The sequence below is a fragment of the Octopus bimaculoides genome, chromosome 15, assembly GCF_046866305.1.
Source record: "Octopus bimaculoides isolate indiv1 chromosome 15, ASM4686630v1, whole genome shotgun sequence".
Lineage (NCBI taxonomy): Eukaryota > Metazoa > Mollusca > Cephalopoda > Octopoda > Octopodidae > Octopus > Octopus bimaculoides.
The window spans coordinates 21640220-21656673 of record NC_142942.1 but is presented as its reverse complement, the minus strand read 5'-3'; the positions used below and the strand labels follow the sequence as shown (position 1 = coordinate 21656673).

Below are 16454 nucleotides of genomic sequence, written 5' to 3'. Positions count from 1 at the left end.
GACTCCAGACCTTCCCCAAACCACACACACAGTGGAACAAAAGAGATTCCAAGAACATCGAATAGTTAGTGTAGGCAGCTAATATAAAATTTTAAAATTTTAAAATACATATTTCGATCGAGAGATTCATCGCAGAAGGTCTCTACAAGGTCGCTGGTCCTTTTAGAAATAACAGCTAAATCTCGCGCAAATCATACTTTAATTTTCTTCAAAAAGAATGATAAGTCAGAGAGTGTAGTTCAAGCTACACTGTGTTGGAACAAAAGACAGGATAGTCATGGTTGGCATAGCTTGTGGTAAATAGATAGGATTTCTAAGGCGGCGAGCTGGCAGAATCGTTAGCACGCCGGGCAAAATGCTTAACAGGAGCACCACCTTTAGTCGAGCAGATCGACCCCAGGACTTATTCTTTGTAAGCTTAGTACTTATTCTATTGGACTTTTTTGCCGAACCGCTAAGTTACGGGGACATAAACACACCAGCATCGGTTGTCAAGCGATGTTGGGGGTGAGGGTGGACAAATGCGCGCGCACACACATACACACGTATATACGACGGGCTTCTTTCAGTTTCCGTCTACCAAATCCACTCACAAGGCTTTGGTCTCGGCCCGAGGCTATAGTAGAAGACACTTGCCCAAAGTGCCACGCTGTGAAACTGAACCTGGAAACATGTGGTTGGGAAGCAACTTACTTACCACACAGCCACTCCTGCGCCTATACATACAGACATACATACATATAAATATATACCGGAGTAAGAACATAAATGTGAAACAAGGTGGAAAAAAGAGTATTCAAATACTAGAGGTAGAGTAATATGATTTATTTAAAAGCAGCAGAAATATAACAAAAAACTGTTACTCAGAGTTTCACATTCCCATTCGTCGGGACAAATGTGTCCGACGAACGGAAACATGAAACTCTGAGTAACAGCTTTTGTTATATTTCTGCTGCTTTTAAATAAAGTATATATATACACATATATATATATGTGAATTTTTTAGCCATAAGCTAGTAAAGTTTTTCTCTATCTTTACGAAAAGGTACTTCGGGTGGATCACATAAAACAAGGAATCCACTTTTTATTTCGCATTCATTTTTATGAAATAAAGACAATTTTTAAGTGAAAGCTTTAATTTTTAAGGGAGATAATTATTGATGTGTTTCCAAGGGAGGCAATCTAGTTTAAAACTACAAATCTTCAACTGTTTTCACTATTTAAAGGTCAAAGCGCGGTGGATAGGCAAAATCTTTGGAACATCGGATAACGTACTTTGCAGCATTCAGTTACAACCATTTAAGACCTGGGTTTAGTGACTATCATTTGAGACCTGGGGTTCTATAGAAGAGAGTACAAATCTTATGCCGTGTGTCGATGTAACATCCCTCCAGAAAATTTGCTGGCCTTGTATCATATTTGAAACGACAATGTGGTCAGTCGACAGAATTGTTATTTCATCGGACAAAATGCTTAGCGGTATTTCTTCTGCTTCATTACATTTTGAGTCCAAATGCCGCCCAAATTGACGTTTCTTTCCATCTTTTCAGGAATGATAAAATAAGTGCCAGTCAAACAGTAGAGTCGCTGTAACCGCCAGGCCTTGTGTCTGTCGTGGAAAGGACTAATCTAGTGGCAGGTCAGAGCGATGATATTGTCGGGAAAACTCTAAGCGACGACGACGATGAAGTAGTTGGTCTGTTTTGGAGGATATCTAGACTGGGTACTACTATGGATAACATTCACAATCCCTAGCCTGGCAAGTTTTATTGGTGGGCACAACAGGTTCTTGATAAACTACATGGGCACGGAAATGCCGCCAGTTGCGGACTGCTTGAGATGCGTACATCGTTGGTGTGAGCAGAAGAAGCTCGCATACATGGTTAATTGCCATTCTTCATACAATCAATCTTGCTCAGAACTGAACTTACATGCAGATGGTCAAAACCAGCCGATAGAGACTTTACCTTTCGTTATGTCAAAAAAAAAACAAAAAAAAACCCGTGAGTTGAGATTTGATAGAGATTTGGCTGTTGTTTCTAGCAGTTTCTGCCACTGCAGTTACCGGCCAACTGAATTCAGCGAAATTTTTTGAGTGACACTCCAAACGAAAAATTTCCTTGAATTTTTTTTTTTTTTTTAGTAGTGCGGCCCACCTGATGATAAGCCATGTCTCATGCGGCCCGCTTCTCGATAAAGGTTGCCCATGCATGTACTAGAGTCAAACTGAAGACTGTTCCTTGTGATATTGTCAATATAACGAGAATTTACTACAGTATTTTGAAAAAAGATATATTCGCAAATCTGTGACTGAATTTCAGCAATTGATAGATTAACCAACAAATGGGATTATCTCAAAACTCACCAATCTCTGAATTATAGGAGAAAAAAAATAGATTTTAGACAAAAATACACAACGAAGGAAAATGTCAGCTGAACGATAGTAATAACGGAGTAAGCTCCCCTTAGTTAACTGGAATGGGATTGACAACATCAGTTCTTTTCTACTTGAGGCACAAGGCCCGCAATTTTGGGGAAGGGGGCTAGTCGATTAGATCGACCCCAGGGCGCAACTGGTACTTAATTTATTGACCCCGAAAAGATGAAAGACAAAGTCAACCTCGGCGGAATAACATTAGTGTGTGTGTGCCTGTGTGTACACATTTCTTCTATGCCATATTGAAAAAGAAATGTAAAATTTAATTTCAAATAGCTTAGAGACTTAGGAGCAGAGGTCATGACCATTAAGCCTTTTTTGGGGTCACTGAAATTAGTGAGTTATACAAGAGTAGACCTTGCTAAAAGTACCCGAGGACCAAACTTGGTGACGGATTAGGTCTACCTTGACAGTACCCAGTGACCAGGTGGTGTTGTTGAATCAGGTCACAAACAAAGTGTCCCACCCTGAAAGAAGAAGAGAAACCTATCCATTTAATCGTGTCTTGATTCCTAAAATAGAAAAGAACAATAAACTGAGTGTGTGTGTGTGTGTTGTTATGAATGAGAGAAAGCCATGAGAAATGAAACGTAAGCACAATATTAACAAAACTGGTTTTATTCAGGAAAAAAAAAAAAAACATGCTTTAAGTTGAGGGTGTAGAAAAAATCCGTTTACAATTAAATTTAGAATAATTAAAACTAAAATTCAATATAACGAGTCGAAAAGATAAGATTCTGGTTCAAGGGAGTAGAAAAAATATTCTTAGAAATGGTATGAGAAAATTTTGAATAACCTTGAAGAATATATTTAAATGAAAAATATTCTGTGAGTCTTTGGGTGGTTTTAGTGAGAGAAGAAGAAGGAACCCTGAGGAAAGAGAGGAACGAGTGAGGATTATAAAGAAGGAAAAAAATATTTCACTTGAGTAAAAGTGAATTTTTAGATAAGGACCCCAAAAAGAAAATAAAACTCGTTGAAAAAGATCCTTAAATATTTTAAAGATGTTGAACTTATGTTTAACCCCTTACCATTTAAATCGGCCAAACCAGGACCAAATATTCTGTTTTATGTTTGAAATGGCCTGATCTGGCCTTTCTCACCTACTCTACACTGTCATTTTTAAAATAACCAATTACATCATCAAAATCTTGACGCTATGAGATAATCCATGATTAATTGAAAAAAAGGTGAATGAATAAGAATTACATTCGACAGAATAATCCGAATGCGAAAGGGTTAATATTCTGTCGTGTCCGGCCCAGATATTCCAACTGCTTTATGCTCAAGCAGGCCAGATGTGGCCTCTCACACTTACCCTGCAATGTCATTCTAAGAATAATGCAGGATTAATTCAAAACAATGTGAATAAATAAGCATTACAATTGACAGAGTAATCTGAATACTAAATGGTTAATTTAAATTTGTGTTTTAATTAATTTACTAAATATATTTTCAAATTTCTCCTAACTTCAGAAAAAGAAGAGGAATAAAAGTTTCTTTTTTGTTTTTATTTGAATTGATTGTAATATTTGTAAAGGAATATCTTAAAATATCTTCTTGGAGAAGAAAAGAAGAAAAGTTCCAGCTCTGAAGGAATTGGTAAAACTGGCAGAGAAAAAAAGAAATTGAAGAAGAAGAATAAATAAAAGTTTGTTAATTCTGTTGGGTCATCTTAATTAATTAGATCAGCAGTTACCAAGTGACCAGCAGCTTGTCTGCAAGATTAATTCCAATGGACAATTTTAGAGTTTTTATGTTATTATTCCATTTGATAGTCTGATCTGGAGTAATAAATGATTGGTCAGTCACATGACTGGGCAGTCAAGTCAGAAATAATGAGAGAATGGTCAGTCATACTGTTGGACAGTCCAGTCGGAAATAAAGAAGGAATGGTCAGTTACATTACTGGACAATCCAGTTGGAAGTAAAGGAGGAATGGTCAGTTACATTATTGGACAGTCTAGTCAGAAGTTTCACACAATGGTCAGATACACATCATTGGACAGTCTGGTCAGAAAGAACAAAGGAATGGTCAGTCTAGTCCAGGGTTCTTAACCTGGAGGAGAATTTCTAATTGGTGAGGGATGGGGTAGAGTAGGATGGGTGAAACTTCAAGATACATTTGAGGGAAAAATTGAATTTTTAAGTTCAAAATTCCTTTATCATTATTGACACTATTTTAATTAGATTTATTTTCCTAAATGTTGATCTAAGATGTTAATTGATACTAGATTAATATAAAATTGTTAATGTTATATAAAAGTGTTATATAGAAAACTACTTTAATATAAAGCTGTAATAGTGTTGTACATCAGGCTAATATAAGGCTGTTAATGTTATGTAACTGTATGTGTACAAGGCTACTTTAATATAAGGCTTTTAACATTACAAATAAATTGTGTTGTTTACAATACTTTAAAATAACTCTGTTAATTTTATCTAATTGTGTTATATACAAGACTACTTTAATACAAAGCTGTTAATGTTAGGTAATAGTGCTGTGTATAAAAGTATTTTAATATAAGTCTCTTAATGTTATGTAATAGTGTTGATTAATTTTAATATAAGGCTGTTAACATTAAAAATATACGGTGTTGCATATAAAACTACTTCTTTTTTGTGGTGAGAGAATTCAAAATGGTGAAATGTTAAGGAAGAGAAATACAGAATAAAGGTCAAGAAAGACTGAGCTAGCCAAAGATATGAGGGAGTTTTGAGTGATATCATTGGAGCAGGTGAAACAGAAGTCAAAGGGACTGACCAGTCATACTCTTTAAGACTTAATGGAACTTAAAAAACGGAAATCTTTCAAAGATCATCATCAAGAAAGTCCACCTCTGATAAATTGCTTTCATCGAGAACTTCTTGTGAATCTTTCATTTGTAAACTTTTAATATGGAGAAGATTTAATCGCGTTAAAGTACACTGTTCCGGGTAGATCCAAGGTCGATAATATGGCTGGTTCTGTTCTTTCCATGCCACATAGTTTTTACAAGCTTGTTTCATTCTACTGACCACCTGGAAAAAGACGAGAAAAAGATCAATCAATGCAATTTCAATATTTTAATCTTGGTGTCTTTTGAACTTTATGGAACTAAAAAAATGGTAAAGGAATTAAAGAATATTTTATGTTAATCAACATAGATTATTCTTTAATTCCTTAACCATTTCAAAATCTAAGTCTGTACTTTTGAAGTGTTTATATTGTACAGACAAGCATTTCAATCACTGTAAGCCACAGTACATATACACGTGATCATTTTCAGGATTCCTGGACTCGTGGCAGGAAGGAAGTGATCTTCATATTTGGCCAAAAATGTTTGAAAAAGAATGGTCTGCTAGAAGTGGTACCCAAGAGCCTAGTGATGTTATTAAACCGGAGACCTTCATTAGAAGATAGGTTATTAATTAACTGCGAGTTAAGTTATTGAGAAGAAATAATGAAAAAAATGTTCCTTACTTTTGGTGCCAAGATCTGCGTTGCTTTATTCACCACCCAACTTGGCAGACGACCTACAGAAGAAAAACACAATCTTTTTGCAGTTATTTTCTCCAAAAATATGTTCAAATATTTAATGATGCAAATTGATTAACTGTTGCAATATGTTGTAATTAGTAAATTTATTTTGAAGAAATAATAATTAACAACGGAACTGAAGGTTAAACATGGTTTCATAAGTCTGACAATTTTGAATTTACTCCTTGATTTTTCTTTTAAAAAACATTCTGTCTATAATGGCAACCCCTGATATTATGAAGAGGTGATGACAGTACTTGCAAGAGAATTCAAGGTCCTGATCTATACCACTGTTTGTCAATAAAATAATGCTACCAAGAAGCCTGATCAGGTGAAAGAAAAAAAAACATCCTTAAATGGTTCACACTGATAAAAATAAAAAATTGTTAATTGTGTTGTGTTTATTATTGTTGGCAGAATTGTTAGCACGCCAGAAGAAATGCTTAGCAGTATTTTATTTGTCTTTACGTTCTGAGTTCAAATTCCGCCAAGGTCAACTTTGCCTCTCATTCTTTCGGGGTCGATAAATTAAGTATCAGTTGCGTACTGGGGTCGATCTAATTGACTGCCCCCCCTCCCCCAAATTTCAGTCCTTGTGCCTTTGGTAGAAAGGGTTATTCTTGGCATAACGACACTCCTGAGATACAACGAAATCTTTAAATAGAGTTGTTGTTGTAGCTGTAAAGACACGCGGCTCAGTGATAGGAGCGTTGGGCTCACAATCGTGAAGTAGTAAGTTCAATTCCTGGACTGGGATGTGTGTTGTGTTTTTGAGCAAGACACTTCATTTCTCATTGCTCCAGTTCACTCAGCTGACAAAAATGAGTTTGGATATCCCTGGTACCAAGCTGTATCGGCCCCTTTGCCATTCCCTCAGTGGTGTGGAGCAAGGAGGCAGGCATGGATGAGTGATTGCTGGTCTTCCATAAACAACCTTGCCCAGACTTGTACCTCGGAGGGGAACTTCCTAGGTGCAATCCCATGGTCACTCATGGCCGAAGGGGGTCTTTGCCCTTTACTCTTTATGTTGTAGCTGTCGTACTGTTTGTGGTTATGATCACAGTTGTGGTTGTAGTGATAGAGGTGGTTAGGATTGTGATTATGGTTATTGTATTGGTTCTAGTCTCATAGTGTTGGTGCTGGTCAGAGTAGTAGATGTGGTTGCACAAATGGCCATACCTGTGGTTGTGGCTGCAGTGCTGCCAGTGGATGTTGTTGTTGTGACATAATGGGGCCATGCACCGTAATGTCAAGTGAAAGGGCCACTTACCTCTGGGGTCCGACTGTGATACATAAGTCAAAACACAAGATGATTTGTCTTTCGGAACAATTAGATATCCTGTCAGGAAGGAGATGGCTCTGATGTAATCCTTATAGGGCGGACATTGCTGCAAAAGCAAATGAAAGGATCATAGGGGTCAGTTAAATTTGGGGAGCACTTATAAGCAGAACATTCCCATAAAATACATTAGGGGTCACTGAGGAAGTGTGGGAGAAATAGGAGTTGGTTAATTAAGGGGATCCTTTGTGAGAAGGATATTACTCAAAGTTACTCACACAAGGGTTACTCTATAATATTTCATACTTTACTAGGAAAATGAAATAAATAATGGACAAAGTTCTGTGGTGGATATAAAAGAGGTTTAAAATATTGGAAGTTGTGCCCCAGCATGGCCACTGTCCAATCAATGACTGACTGCAGCACAAAATAAAAATAAAAAATAAAAAATAGAATTTCATTAAAAAAATAAATATCCAGACAGTTGAAATATGGTTGTTGGGCAAAACATGATGAACATCAAATTATCATTAACAAAGTTAATTAGAAGAACTAAAACACTCACAGAATGCTAATCTATTTATTATTTGATAAATTAGCTGACATTATTATCATTTTATTATTATCGTTAATATAACAAAAGTAAAACTAATTACATTACTGATTGTCACAGTAAACATTAATTATATCTGGTTTTCTTTACTTGACGAAGATAACATAATTATCAACTAGAAACTAACGAGATTTCATTTATTTCTTGTTGTAGAATTATATATTATATATATACATCATCATCATCATCATAGTGATTGTTTATATATATGTACATATATAAACGACCATGATCATGATATATATATATATATATATATATATATATATATATATATATATATATATATATGTATATATATATATATATACTCTACAGGCTTCCACACAGTTTCCATCAAATTCCCTCACAAGGCATTGGCTGACCTGGAGTTATAGCAGAAGACACTGGCATTAGGTGTCACTCAGTAGGACTGAACCCAAAGCCATGTAATAGCAAAGCAAACTTCTTAACCACACAGCTATGCCTGTACCAGAACAAAGAAAAGAAGAATTTCGTTTTCGTGATGTCTTGTTTTTGAATTGTAATTCTTGACTGAAAAACATTTGAGTGCTCCAAGAGTTTCAATATCTTTATTGATTCCAGAAATAGAAAATCTTCAGCATGCAAGAACTTATATATACATACATATATATATATATATATATATATATATATATAATGACTTTCGCTTTAATTATCTAATTCCATTCATGAAATGTTTCTTAGAGACAATGAATCAACGAGTTCTGCAACACCTGGAATAAATTCCATGTTTTTTTAACTGCAAAGTTTTCTATATTTAGTTGAATGGTGCCAATTATGCCAAAGACTGCAGCTACCATTTATTTTAAGAACAAAACGTTTATTTCTGTTCTAGAGAATGTTGATTCATTCTAATGATAAAACCATATTTTGACACCAGCGTTAAATGTTTCTGAAGTAAAAGACTTCCAGAAATAAATTTCACTTGAATTCAGTGAAACTGAATTCAAGTGACAACAGTCTTGAGATTTTGATCAAGGGTTTACAGCTGAGGTTCTTGACCATTTTTTTTTACCTCTTTGGACTTCTTTGACTCCTAGTTTACCCTGCTAGACCCCAAGTTGTACTCGAGAAGAAGACCCACCAGGCCAAACAAAATCGCAGCTGTGACATATACCAGTGTTGCGCAAATTGGCACTGTTGTCGGTGGCACATAAACACACCCTGGTGTCACACAAATGGCACCCATGCCAGTGGCATGTAAAAGCACCCTTTACACTCTCGGAGTGGTTGGCGTTAGGAATGGCATCCAGTCATAGAAAACCGTGCCAAATCAGACTGGAATCTGGTGCAGCCCTTCAGTTTACCAGCCCTGATCAAACCGTTCAACCCATGCCAGCATGGACAACAGACGTTAAATGATGATGGTGATTTTATGCAGTGCAGAAGTGTAAGCAATTAGTTGGAGATAAATTTTAGCACTCTGGGTCCCTATGACCCTTGAGGTTCCTATGGCCCATGTGGTCATATGACCCTTGAGGTCCCTATGGCCTTTGAGGTTATATGGCCCTTGAGGTCATATGACCCTTGAGGTCCCTAGGGCCCTTGAGGTCATATGACCCTTGGGGTCCCTATGACCCTTGAGGTCATATGACCCCCTGTTGAAAACCTCTGGTTTAGAATGGTGGAATGAAGAGCCATTGTTAATGGCACTCAGTGAATGAAGATGTTTCACACTTTTGGTTCCAACCTGTCTGAGAGTGTTCCTGGTTTTATGATAACAAACTTCCCATTTGAAAGTAATTTAAATTAAAACCTTCTATCAGAATTTCATATCGATTTATATTCCAAACACCAAACAAATAACAACAAAGTTACTCTCTAAATTCTTCATATTCTTCAGAATTAATTGCAACAAAGGCAATTAACGTCCCAAATACCAGTTTAATAATGATAACATTATTTTACTAAATTCTGCATTTTTCTTCGTTACTTTCAAAATTAATTGCAACGAAGGCAGCGCATTTTAACAGAAATATAATAACAAAAGAGTTAAGGTACTTAATATAAAGCCTTCATTAAAATTTCAAATTAATTTATGTTCCAAACACCATCTTAATAATGAAAAAGTTATTTTACTGAATTCTTGATTATTTTCAAAACTAATTAAAACGAAGGCTGTGTGTTTCAACAGAAATATGGTAACGAATGGGTTAAACGAATGACTGATGGTAAGACCTCTCGGTCAAGATGAATGTTGAGGTGAGTGAGACAGAGTAATGAGTGAGACAGAGGAATGACATAGCGTCAGAATCAGTGTTTAAATAATGCAACGTAAATTTTGAGACCACGTAATAAATTTTTAAGTGAATTTAACGGTTTTGGTGTGTTTTTGAAAGGCAAATATGTCTTTCGTGCTGCAATCATTTTAGTTTCAATATACAGCCTCAGATCAAATCAACTGCCCAGTATATATATATATATATATATATATATATATATATATATATATATATATATATATATATATATATATATATATATGTGTGTGTATATATATATTCAGACAGAGTGAGAGAAGGAGCTAGTGAGGTTTTAATGCATAAATGTGAATATCTGTGTAGATATATATATATGTGTGAATGTGTGTGTGTAGGTGTATATAAATATATTTGTATATATATATACTTACTATATGGTTCACAGAGTGATTCATGATGTAATATTCCGTCGAGGTAGCAAGCCATGACCTCAGTGTGACGAAATCTCGATTCTTTAGAGGTGAAGGACACCGAACTAGAAGAAATACAATCACAATTATATGATGAAGACAAAGACTCATACACACACACACACACACACATACATTATGTGTTTGTATGACTGTATAAAGAAATTCCTTCTGACTCATGCAAGCATGAAAAAGTACAGCAGGGTTCAGCACCAACCCCTGCCAGAACCTCGTGGAGCTTTAGGTGTTTTCGCTCAATAAACACTCACGGTCTGGGAATCGAAAATGCAATCCTATGACCGTGTTTCTGCTGCCCTAACCACTGGGCCATTGCGCCTCCACAATGCTAAGTAATATATATATATATATATATATATATATATATATATATATATATAATGTACTGTTCAACACATTAATCAGGTATAGGTGGAATTTTCCAATTCTTCAAAATGTACTTAGATACATGTTTACAACTGCTGAAAATTTCAGACCTAGAGTCCAGTAAGGATTTTAGATCTAAAAAGGATCTGAACTTTTTCAGCTAAATGTAGCCCATATTTATTTGATCCATTAATATAGGTGTGGATTTTCAGTTATTTTCCACTTAATCACATGTGATGTTGCATTAGATTTCAAATTCCACGTCTGTATGCTGAAGAATTACTCAATAGCAAAAGATCTTTTCATTCTTGATCTTGTCAAACAGCTTAATATTCATAATTCATTGCAGCTATCTTGTCATATATTCATGTAACTTGTCTACTTGAGCGTTAGAGACCATACAGGTTTCAGCTTCATACAGCTGGAAAGAAAGCACTTTGGCCTGTTACACTTTACATTTGACTCATATAGAAACATGGCAATTTTTCCACAGCCTCTCCTGCAGCCTGCCAAATGAAGCACCAGCTCTGCTCGTTCTCTATGGGATTTCCTGGTCCAGTTGTGCATTATCTGAGATGGCGCTGTTCAGGTATTTGAATACCAAACATACAGAACTAGAATTCACATAAAACGACATAAAATGATGTGTTAAGTACTCACTGGCATAATATCCTATATCATTGTTGGGGTTCAAGGCACAAATGTCGTAAGCATCGATCATTGCACGATCCCAGACTTTTCGGTAGTGAGGGTCATGTATGACATCATATAATACGCTGCCAGCAACGTCAAATGTACTTCGCATCTGCAAGAAAACAAAAAAGCTATCGTCAGAATTTATGGTTAAAATACTGCTCAGCATTTCGCCTGACCTGCTAACGATTCTACTAGCTCGCCACCTTAATAATAATAATGATAATAATAATAATAATAATAATAATCAAACTTTCTACTAAAGGCACATGGCCAGAAATTAGAGGGGAGGGGACAAGTTGATTACATCGACTCCAGTGTTTCACTGGTACTTATTTTATTGATCTCCCCCCCCCCCCCCAAAGAATGAAAGGCAAAGTCAACCTCAGCTGAATTTGAACTCAGAATGTAAAGACAGATGAAATAACCACAGAAACATTTTGCCCGGTGTGCTAAATAATAATAATGATAATAATAATAACAATAATAATAATAATGATTCTTTCTTCTATAGATACAAAGCCTGGCATTTGGTGGGAGGTTGGGTCTAGTCAAATATGTTGAAACCCTCCCCCAGTAAATAACTGATACTTATTTTATTGACTCCAAACAGACGAAAGGCTAAGTTGACCTTGGTGGCATATCTCAAAATGTCAAGATGCAAAGCCAAAAGAAATTCTGCTCAGCATTCTGTCTGGTATTCTAATGACTCTACCAGCTCACCACCTTATTATCAATAATTAATAATAATAATAATAATTAAAATTTATTTATTGTTTTATGGTCGCAAGCTGGCAGAACCGTTAACACTTATCAAGATTTTGTCATTCTTTCCATTCTGAGCACAGATTCGGCCAAGGTGAACTTTGCCTTTCATCCTTTCGGAGTCGATAAACTAAATCCCAGCTGAGTGCTGGGGGTCAATGTAATTGACTGATCCCCTCCCCTGAAATTGCTGGCCCTGTGCCTAAATTGGAATGCTTACTAAATACTGTAATTCGAGCATCGTTATCCAGCAGGCTCCAGTGTTACTGACATGAGGCCAGGACTTCACTCTGTTGCTTAGTAACTGTGAGATCACAAATTAGATCACTGAGTTCAGGTTGGGTGATTAGATGTGGTTTCTTTTCAGATTCACCAGGGATTGAGACCCATATAACTATAAAACTATTGCGTGTACTTTTATTATTTTCATGGGTTAGGTTGACAAATGCCTTAGGAAGACCCCATTAAAATTATATCAAAATCTGTGCATGACTTTTAGGGTTGACAGTTTCAACCCAATCCTATTTGCACTCAATTCCAATGGAACCATCATTGTATTTAACATAAGTAAGATGGTAATTTACAAGAAACTGGAGGGTCACAGAAAGAAACGGATGTTATATTCGTGATCTACACACAAAACACCCCCAGAAAAAAGGTCATTCTTGTTTCTGGTTTTTCCCATTGTTATACAGTGTTATTTACTGTTTCAGTTTGAGTGGGCGCTGGCTCCTTCCCCTCTCTTGTGAGTGGCCTGTGTGTCTGGTGCCATATATGCCTGGTGTTAAATTACTGGGGTTTTACCACAACCCACCCCAACACACTTCCCCCCACACCACCGCCACCATCACTACCAGTTAACATCAGCGAATGTCCAATGGGTGTGTGAGTGTATGTGTGTGTGAGTGTGTGTGTGTGAGTGTGTGTGTGTGTGTGTGTGTGTGAGTGTGTGTGTGTGTCTGTCTGATGGCATTGATAACTTGGCTTTTTTATTGACTCAACAATTGTTACATTAAGTGGTTTGCGATGTTGTGGTGGTTATCAGGGTGACTGGTAACCATGGCGGCAAAGTTGACGACAGCAATGATGATGATGATGATGATGACGACGATGATGACGACAACAATGATGAGGATGAGGTGACTATGTATTAGTAAACGCCATTATCAACCTACGACCACCTCCCCCCCCCACCAAACATGTCACCCAATCTTCTAAAATTTAAAAATACATTTAAAATGAAAAGATATTTTCCCCATAAAATGAAAATGAAAGAATGAAACTGTACGCTACCGTACAGTACAATAAAGAACTGTACATCAGCATCATCATCATCATCATCACCATCATCATCATCATAATCGCTGTAGCTGTCATCATCGTCGTTGGCATCGTCATCATCATCATCATCACCACTATCATCATGCACCTTCAAACACACACACATATGTATGGGTGTGTGTGTGTTTGAAGGTGCATGGCTCAGTGGTTAGAGCATAGGGCTCACAATCATGAGGTTATGAGTTTGATTCTCAGACCGGGTTGTGTTGTGTTCTTGAGCAAGATACTTTATTTCACGTTGCTCCAGTTCACTCATCTGTAGAAATGAGTTGCGATATCACTGGTACCAAGCTGTATCGACCCCTTTGCCTTTTTCTTGGATATCTCTGTCTTGACCAAAAATGCTCTTGAAGAGCTTGGTTGGGAAGTACTTTGACATTCACAGTATTTTCCTGATATTGCACCTTCAAGTTATCTCCCCTTTTTATTTGCTCTCTAACACTCGGTGAGGCATTTCATTCAATAATGATGAGGAGCTGGCAACATGGATTAATGAATTCTTTGAGTGAAGATGAGCTGATTTCTATTGTCAGAGTATTGACAAGCTAGTGGAATGCTTTCCAGAAGTCATAAACAATGGAAGAGAATTGACTGATTGACTGATTCGATAAAACTGTTGATGAAAAATAACGATTAAAATGAATGGGGAAAAAATTCATCTGAGTGGTTGGCGTTAGGAAGGGCATCCAGCTGTAGAAACTCTGCCAAATCAGACTGGAGCCTGGTGTTGCCATCCGGTTTCACCAGTCCTCAGTCAAATCGTCCAACCCATGCTAGCATGGAAAGCGGACGTTAAACGATGATGATGATGATGATGATGATGAATCCAATATATTGCTTAATTAAAAACAATTATGGTGTGCAAAGAAATCAGTAATAGCCAACGACTAATTAAAAATGTCTTCACAAGTATTGGAGATAACTCAAGACATGTTTCAATCATATGACCTCATCAGCAGAACACAAACTTCACTATAGTTGGTGACCCATTAAAGATCATAATCAAACTATGAATATTATTTATAAATTTCAACATTTTTTTAGTTCCTAAGGATTTTTTCTGTTATAGTGCTTACTGCCTCCGCCCTAGCGAAGGCAGAGGTGTTGCTTTCAGTCTCTGTTGTTTGTTTGTTTGTTAGTTCATGGACAAGATATCTCATGAACCACTGGATGGATTCCAATGAAACTTTCAGGGATGTTTGGCCTCATAACTGGCACAAACTGATTAGATTTTGATATCGATCCGGTACCAGACAAGGATTCTGGATTATTTTTCCTGTTTTTTGACTTAATTTTTGAGAGCAGTCGGGTTCATTTTTAGTATTCTTGTTTGTGAGAGCAGTCAAGTTTATTTCAAACATTCTCATTTTAAAAATCATCTCTGGCTAATCATTGAGAAGACGTTGGTGTTGCCTTGATGGCGGAGGTTTGCACTCCCTGAGTGCTCTTGTTTATATTTCTCTTATACCAAAGGCTTTATGATATTTTTTATATTAAATATGTCAGCAAAATGGCAGAACCATTAGCAGGCTGGGTATGATACTTACTAGTATCTCTTTTGTCTTTAAGTTTTGAGTTCAAACTCCACCAAGCTAATGGAATTTCAACTCAGAACTTTCATCCAAAAGAATGAAAGACTTTGCCTTTTATCCTTTTGGGGTCAATAAAATGAAGTTGAACACTAAGGGTCAACTAGTTGAACACTAAGGGTCAACTAGTTGAACACTATGGGGTCACTGTAAGTACCTTATTCCCTCCCCATAAATTGTTTGCCTTCTGCCACAATCTAAAACTGCTATTATTCTTTTATTCATTTACTTGCTTCGGTCATGATGGAGCATCACCTTTAGTCGAGCAAACCAACCCCAGGACTTATTCTTTGTAAGCCTAGTACTTATTCTATCGGGCTCTTTTGCTGAACTGCTAGGTCACGGAAACGTAAACACACTGGCATCGGTTGTCAAGCGATGTTGGGGAGACAAACGCAGACACACAAACATATACACACACTTACACACATACATACATACACACACACGTATATATATATATATATATATATATATATATATATATATATATATATATATATATATAGAGAGAGAGAGAGAGAGAGAGAGAGAGAGAGAGAGATACACATACATACATACATATATATATATGTTGGGCTTCTTTCAGTTTTTGTCCACCAAATCCACTCGCAAGGCTTTGGTCGGCTCAAGGCTATAGTAAAAGACACTTGTCCAAGGTGCCATGCAGTGAGACTGAACCTGAAACCATGTGGTTGGGAAACAAGCTTCTTATCACACAGCCACTCCCTTATTTACATGAAATTTAAAATCTGTCCCCAAAACGGAACAGGGCCATTAATGGGTTGAAATAGCATCAACATAAGGGACACAAGGAAGTTTGTGTAGAATAACAGCAGAAACAGGCAGAGACGAAATCATTTCTCTTGGATGCCATCTGCATGGAAAAACAATAGTTAAGTTGGTGTTAAGATATTTGATACAGGCAGCGTTAAATATGTTCGTTAATTAGAAATGATAATTAAGCGAAGAGAGGGAGATAAACAGCAGTAGTGACAATAATTATAGCTGTATCATCTCTGGGGAAATTTTGCCTTTTGTCTAGAAGGTTCCATCTGAGTATCTGCCTTATTTTGTTGCTGCTATCAAAACCACCACCACCACCATCACTGCTGTTGTCACCACTGCCACCACCAAC

The 16454-nt window shown here is 36.6% G+C and overlaps 1 protein-coding gene across 4 annotated transcripts in view; it reads right to left on the bottom strand.

The window, feature by feature from the left end:
- Positions 1-3039: 3039 nt before the first annotated feature.
- LOC106876654 (START domain-containing protein 10-like) overlaps positions 3040-16454 on the bottom strand; it is a 57222-nt gene continuing 43807 nt past the window's right edge. For all 4 annotated transcript variants that reach the window (XM_014925273.3, XM_089363518.1, XM_014925272.3 and 1 more), the window contains exons 2-6: positions 11589-11733; positions 10506-10609; positions 7228-7345; positions 5901-5953; positions 3040-5458 (exon numbers count right to left, since the gene is read on the bottom strand). In XM_014925273.3, the coding sequence (XP_014780759.1) occupies positions 5249-5458; positions 5901-5953; positions 7228-7345; positions 10506-10609; positions 11589-11733 (630 nt within the window). In that variant the 3' untranslated portion in view covers positions 3040-5248. The remainder of the gene's footprint in view (positions 5459-5900; positions 5954-7227; positions 7346-10505; positions 10610-11588; positions 11734-16454) is intronic.